The sequence below is a fragment of the Chelon labrosus genome (genome assembly GCF_963514085.1).
Source record: "Chelon labrosus genome assembly, chromosome: 6".
Classification (NCBI taxonomy): domain Eukaryota; kingdom Metazoa; phylum Chordata; class Actinopteri; order Mugiliformes; family Mugilidae; genus Chelon; species Chelon labrosus.
This window is the reverse complement of record NC_140342.1, coordinates 25,607,556-25,614,812: the sequence shown is the minus strand read 5'-3', so window position 1 is coordinate 25,614,812 and position 7,257 is coordinate 25,607,556. Positions and strand designations below refer to the sequence as shown.

Here is a 7,257-nt window from a genome sequence, read left to right as displayed (position 1 = left end):
CTACCCATTACCTCGTATAGAGGAGACATTCACCCTGCTGTCTGGCTCAAAATGGTTTACTGTCCTAGACCTCAAGAGTGGTTATTACCAGCTGGAGGTTGAACCAGCTGATCGGCCAAAGACAGCATTCACAACCCCCTTTGGCACATGGCAATTCAGGAGAATGCCGCAGGGTCTGACCAACTCCCCAGCAACCTTTCAGCGGACTATGGAGAAAGTGATGGAAGACATTAACCTCCAGGAAGTCGTTGCTTTCCTCGACGACCTCATAATATTCTCAAGCTCTCTCGAGGAACATGAGGAAAGATTAATGAAAGTCCTTAAACGCATTGCTGATTTTGGTCTCAAACTGTCCCCCTCCAAATGTAAGTTTTTTCAGACCTCAGTAAAATACCTCGGCCATGTGATATCGGCTCAGGGTATTCAACCTGACCCTGACAAGGTTGCAGCCGTCAGAGAATGGCCCCGGCCTCAAACAGCCAAAGAGCTCCGATCATTTCTAGGTTTCACCGGATATTATCGGCGCTTTGTCAGGGATTATGCCAAAATTGTCAGACCTTTAAATGATTTGCTGAAAGGAGACTTAGCCCCCAGGCACAAAGGCCCTAATCACTGGCAACGCAAACAGTCGCACCCACTTGGAGCAGAATGGACCCCCACCTGCCAAGCAGCGTTTGATCTCATCATTGAAAAGTTAACATCAGTACCTGTGCTTGCTTTTTCCAACTGGCAGCTCCCATATTTGCTCCACACTGATGCCAGCATGACTGGTTTAGGTGCAGCCCTCTATCAGGTTCAAGATGGGCAAACCCGAGTCGTAGCTTATGCTAGTCGTGGCCTCTCCAAAAGTGAGAAAAATTATCCTGTGCATAAGTTAGAGTTCTTGGCCCTAAAATGGGCAGTCAGTGAGAAATTTCACGACTTTTTGTATGGGGCTAGTTTCACAGTAATGACAGATAATAATCCTTTAACATATGTGTTGACAAGCGCAAAGCTGGATGCCACAAGCCACCGGTGGCTCGCTGCTCTGTCATTGTACAATTTTGACATTCGTTACAAATGTGGTCAGCAAAATGTTGATGCAGACGGACTCTCAAGGAGGCCTCAGGAGCCGTCTGAAGAGGATGAGGAGTCTCAAGAGATGGACAGGAGAATCTCCAGTATGATGGATCGAGCCCGCCTGTCAACTGAGGGTTTCAATTTCTTGGATGAGGAGACAGTTCACACTCTTTGCATGCGTCATGGTGTCTATATTCATACAGTCCCACAAAATGAACAGGAGTCTGACAATGGGATACCAGCAGTTGAGACACTTTTATGTGATGAAAGTGCTGTCCCTGATGATCTGGAAGACCCCCTCCCAGGGCCAGGCCACTCTGCCTTGCCTGAAATGTCTATGGAGGATTGGCATAGGCTGCAGAGGGAAGACGCCACCTTGTGGAGAGTTATTCAGATATTAGAAGTCGACCCAGATGCTGAAACAGTAGATAAAAAGTCTGAGGAACCAGAGGTAGCTCTTCTGTTGAGGGAGAGGACAAAGTTACTTTTGGTAGATGGTGTACTGTTTCGTAAAGTTCTCAACCAAAGAGGTGAAGCTTTTAATCAGCTTGTCATTCCCAGTAGCCACAGAGAGAGGGCTTTTCAAGGTGTTCATGATGAGGTAGGCCATATGGGCATAGAAAGAACCTTGGAGCTAGCCAGAGCAAGGTTTTACTGGCCAAAGATGTCAAAATATATTGAAACTAAATGTAAGAGTTGTGAAAGATGTGTGAGGCGTAAATCTAGGGTCCAAAAAGCGTCCAAACTCGTTAACATCAAGGTCACTGGTCCCTTAGAGTTAGTTTGTATCGATTTTTTGACACTAGAACCTGACTCAAAAGACACCAGGAACATACTGGTAGTAACTGATCACTATACAAAATATGCACAGGCATATCCAACGAGAGATCAGACAGCAAAAACTGTTGCCACAGTGTTATGGGAGAACTTTATTAGTCATTACGGCTTCCCTCGCAGACTGCACAGTGATCAGGGAGCCTGTTTTGAGTCAGAAGTTGTAGCAGAGCTCTGTAAGCATGCTGGGATCTCAAAATCTCGCACAACTCCCTACCACCCGAGAGGGAATCCGGTGGAAAGGTTTAATAGGACGCTGCTGGATCTCCTGGGAACTCTGGAGGAGAAAAAGAAAGAGGAATGGAGAAAATACGTCAGACCCCTCGTTCACGCTTACAATTGTACTAAGCATGATGTGACTAAGGAAGCTCCTTTTCTTCTCATGTTCGGGAGGGAACCACGTCTCCCCATTGACCTCTGCTTTGGCATCAGCCCTCCCGGCCACAATTGCAAAACACACTCACAGTATGTGCGAGACCTAAGGAAAAGACTCAGACACGCATATGAGTTGGCGTCAAGAAATGCAGAAAAACGACAGTTGTTGAACAAAAGACGCTGGGATGCTAAAGTGACTGCTCTGCCCTTGGAAGTAGGAGACAGAGTTCTTGTGAGAAATCTGAGTCTGAGGAAAAAGCACAAAATCTCAGATAAGTGGGAATATACTGTTCATGTCGTTGTCAAACAGCCTGATGAGAGTATCCCTGTATATGTAGTAAAGCCTGAAGATGGAGAAGGCAGAGAACGGGTTCTGCATCGCGACATGCTTCTTCCCTGTGGGTTCTTACCTGCAGCAGTGAGGGAAGATGAGGAGGATAATGATGTGCAGGTCAGTCAGGCGCAGGCGCCTGAGACACCTGAAGAAGAGAGTGGTGCAGATGAGTTGTCTTTTGTGGGGGAGAATACAAACGGGGAGTCCCAGTGCTCATCACCTGAAGCCATTGAACAGTCTGTATCTCAGGTTGAACATCCTCTGAATCCTGAAGCCCCTGATTTCATTTCAGAACAGGCAGATTTGTCAGATATTGATGCAGAGGTTGGTCCTACTCCGCCACAGGTTAGGCCACAGAGACGAAGGGTACCACCATCTTACCTTAGTGATTACCAAGTAGGTGGCAGAATACACTGTAAACAGCACAGTGTAGGTCCCTCCACACAGCAGACACTGTTGCATTGTTTTTTTTTATCTTTGCAGCAGCAAATTGCATGGTTAGCACATGCTATGACTAATAGCAGTGACGGGGACGTCACAGTCTAAGTGGGGGAGGATGTAACCCAGAGGTAACTACAGTTACTGTTGTTGTAATGTTGTAATGTCTGCAGGTCTGTTTTGAATGCATTGCCCTTTAAGCACCGCATCACGGCAGTTTTACGACTGCCAGCTGTTTTTTTACGCCCCCTAGTGTGTATCGCGGGCTCAGAGAGGGATTTACTGTAGCTGCAGCAGAGCACGTTACTTCCATGCCTCCACAAGTATATTACTGTGGTGTTTCCATTACTAGGTGAGCATTAACACTTAAGGTGTAATGTTATTAGTGTTGTTATGATGTGTTGTATGTATGAAGGTTGAGTTACGACCGAATTGAGATTGAGAATTGAAATTATTGATTTGTTTACGTCGAGTAATGCTAAGTGCCTGCTAACTACTTTTAAGTTAAGCAAAATGCTAACTCGAGCCGTGTTGTAAAGCAGAGTGTCATATTATTCTGTACATTATTATTTTCTTTCTGCTGTAATAGTTTACAATGTGTGTAAGTTGTTATGAGTGTGTATCGCGGGCTCAGAGAGGGATTTACTGTAGCTGCAGCAGAGCACGTTACTTCCATGCCTCCACAAGTATATTACTGTGGTGTTTCCATTACTAGTCCGGTGACGGTCGGCTTCGGAGAGAGAGACTGCCAAGGTGCCCCTGCGGCCGCAGAGGAGAACGTCTTCAGACCCCTTGACCATTCTTCAGGCAAACACACAGACATACAGCCCCAGTCCCTTCCCCTGCACATATTACACACTCACACATCCACATAAATAAAAGAGCGCTCTCTATTTTTTTTTTTTGCTGGCCAGCCAATTTTTATTTTTTTTCCTGGACAATTGAAAGACTCTTTACACCTGAGTGGTGATTTTCTTTTCTTTTGTTTATGGAGTAAATAACTCCCTACCCTGAGAGACAATTAACTCAAGCAGAACTGTAAAGTGTTTTTTTTTTATTTCCTTTTCATGAGGGAGAGTTTAAGTTCATTTATTATATAGATACAACAGTGAATATTACATTTTGTCAATTTGAATATCACTGTCTTTTGGGATTATTACTACTCACAGTGGGTTCCGTATATTTTGAGTGTTCGAAAAGAAGTATGAGTGTGAGATACATTTCTATCCCAGAACTGTGAATAAATCCTGGGGATAGTAAACTGCTATCAGGACTCTGAGTAATTCTATTACAGTATTTGGTTACATAATCATAGATTTATTTCTGTACAAAGTGATCAACAACATATCAGTGATAAAGGAAGGTCTGCTGATTCCTCTGCTATGAAGTGGAAGAGAAGCAACAAGACACAAATACATCAATACAAATATTCAGCAGACATTTAGAGCTCAGAGAAGTTTACATTGTGATAAAAATAAAAGTCATCATGAGCACTGATATCCTCCACGGCTAAACAGACACAGGAAAGAGCTCCATCTGAAGAAAGTGATGAAACATCAAGAGAACAACTATTAAACATGTCAAGGTAGCAGCCATAATGTTTGACTGACAGCTGATCTCTGTGCAGAAACACCACAACAATGACCTCTCACCAACAAACATGGAGAGAAAACAAGCTGATGAAGAGAAACACAGAATTTCACTCTCTGGTCCTGAAGTTACCTCTGTCTACTTCACTTAAATCAACTCAGCATTTGATCCAACACAGTAAGAACCACCAGCCCAACCACTAAACCAGAGTCCAGCATAGAGCGGCTGAGTGAATGTGGTCTGGATTCTGTGGAGGAGAATCATGGTTTTAGAGACGCTGTAGAAGGACAGAATACCTGCTCTGTGATCCAGGTACACTCCTACTCTGGAGGAAGGAGGACCTGAGACGGGAGTTTTGATGTTGTTGTACCTAAATGTACAATTGCAACAATCTAAAGTCCAAGATTTATCATTGCATCCAAATCTACTTTCATTTCCTGCTCTGCTGATATTCTTGTATGCGACTGCAACACCAACTCTCCCTCCTCTCCACTCCACCTCCCAGTAACAACGTCCAGTCAGACTCTCTCTACTCAGGACCTGAGAACAATCAGTGAATCTGTCTGGATGATCAGAATAAGACTGTTGTTGAAACCCTACTGTTACTTTTCTGTTCCTCCCAGACAGTATCAGATGTCTGTGTGCTGTGTTTGGATCCAGTGTGATTTTACATGAATACTTTAAGAATTCATCTCTGGTATTTCGCTCTGGTTGTCTCAGTAAAACATCCACTTCAGTCACTGTCCGTGAGATGTTTGTCCTTGTCTCTCTCAGAATGACCTGTAGTATATTTCTAAGCTCTGTCACAGCTGCTTTCACGTCATCAAAGTACCTCAGAGGACGGATATTGATGCTGGATGAGTGTGTAGATTGACTGAGTGGTGACAGTGAAGGGTAGTTGTGTAGAAACTGGTTGTGATCCTCTGTGTCTGAGAGCTGCTTTAGCTCAGCGTCTTCCCTCTTCAGCTCAGTGATCTCCTGCTCCAGCTTCTCCTGAAACTCTTTGACTCGACTCTCTTCAGTTTCCTGCTGGGATCTGACCTGCTGCTCCACATCAGAGCTTCTTTCCTGGATGAGACGGATCATCTCAGTGAAGATCTCCTGACTGTCCTTCACTGTTTTATCAGCAGAGTAAGCGATGGCCTTCAGCTCCTGATGAAGTAGCTTCACATCTTTCTCTTTGTCCTGGATCATCTGCTGGATGTTTTGTCGTCTCACCTCCACCTGTCTCTGTCTCTCAGTCCTTTCTGCTGGAGCTGAGACTGTGTCATGGCCTTTATGTTCATCCACAGAGCAGAGATGACAGATACTCTGCTGATCAGTACGACAGAACATCTTCATCACCTCACCATGACGAGAGCAGTTCTTCTGGAGCTTCTTGGAGGGATCCACCAGCTTGTGTTGTTTAAATGTAGGTGACTTATAGTGAGGCTGAAGGTGTTTCTCACAGTAAGATGCCAGACAGAATAAACAGGACTTGAAGGCTTTCAGTTTTCTTCCAGTGCAGACATCACAGGCCACATCTTCAGGTCCAGCATAGCAGTGATCAGCAGGAGCAGCTTGGAGTCCGGTCTTCTTCAGCTGCTCCACTAAAACTGCTAACATGGTGCTTTTCACCAGGACAGGCCTCGTGGTGAAGAGATATCTGCAGTTAGGACATCTGTGGATTTTCTTCTTGTCCTCTTCATCAAAGTGGCTTTTAATACAGTTCATGCAGTAGCTGTGTCCACAGGGAATAGTCACCGGATCCTTCAGTAGATCCAAACAGATGGAACAAGAAAAGTTTTCTCGATCCAGCTCAACTCCTTTCTCCGCCATTTCAGCTCTCAGTGTCAGTGACCTTAGTGACTTCCTCTTTCTTAGAAGGAAACTAGTCTGAGCTCTGATCTAAACGTCATGTGTTTCTGCAGTGAATGGGTCCAGTCAGCTGTTACACTTCACCACATGTTGTGTAGATCTAAACGGGAGGGAACCAAGACATACGTGGATAGAGTGGAGCTGCTGTGTGTGATAGCAGGAAGTAGAATGAGGGCGTTGTGACTCTTCTTTGAATGTCTGTGTTCGGAGATTGTGTTTCCAGTTTCTTGTTCTCTAAAAATATAATAAAATAAAAAGAGACCATGTTGTTTATTTCAAAGCAGAAACAAACAAACACACCTCTCAAGTATCATTGCATTTTATAACTAATTTAATATCCAACTTAAACTATGATCTGGGCTAAAACTGTGTCAGCAGGAGAGCATCTTTAAATCAGTCTGATCTGGTTCTGGTGCTGCTTTCAAGTTAAATGGGATAAATAGTAGATGAGCATTAATGGTGCCTTCCATTTCAACTGTAAAGTTCGAATTTCTGAGTTGCCAGTAAATTGGAAAATTGAAACCCTGATTTGCTATTCTTTATATTATCTCAGTGAATAAACTGTTATTCAAACACACATAACTCCAGAGAGAAATCCAAGTAATGTCATTCATTCATTCATTCATCTTCTTTAGTCCTGTTAAGCGTCACAGGGGTCTGCTGGAGCCTGTCCCAGCTGTCATCGGGCGAGAGGCAGGGGTATACCCTGGACAGGTTGCCAGTCCATCGCAGCCAAGTAATGTCCACCCACATAAATAGAACTGGTAAAT

General features: G+C 44.2%; 1 protein-coding gene across 1 annotated transcript; it reads right to left on the bottom strand.

The window, feature by feature from the left end:
* Positions 1 to 4,784: 4,784 nt before the first annotated feature.
* Positions 4,785 to 6,448, bottom strand: LOC311489308 (tripartite motif-containing protein 16-like; the record flags this gene model as incomplete). Its single annotated transcript, XM_084546333.1, has 2 exons — positions 4,785 to 5,000; positions 5,129 to 6,448. 2 exons carry the CDS (start codon positions 6,446 to 6,448, stop codon positions 4,899 to 4,901), a joined length of 1,422 nt encoding a protein of 473 aa, XP_084402459.1. The 3' UTR covers positions 4,785 to 4,898.
* Between the last annotated feature and the right edge of the window lie 809 nt (positions 6,449 to 7,257).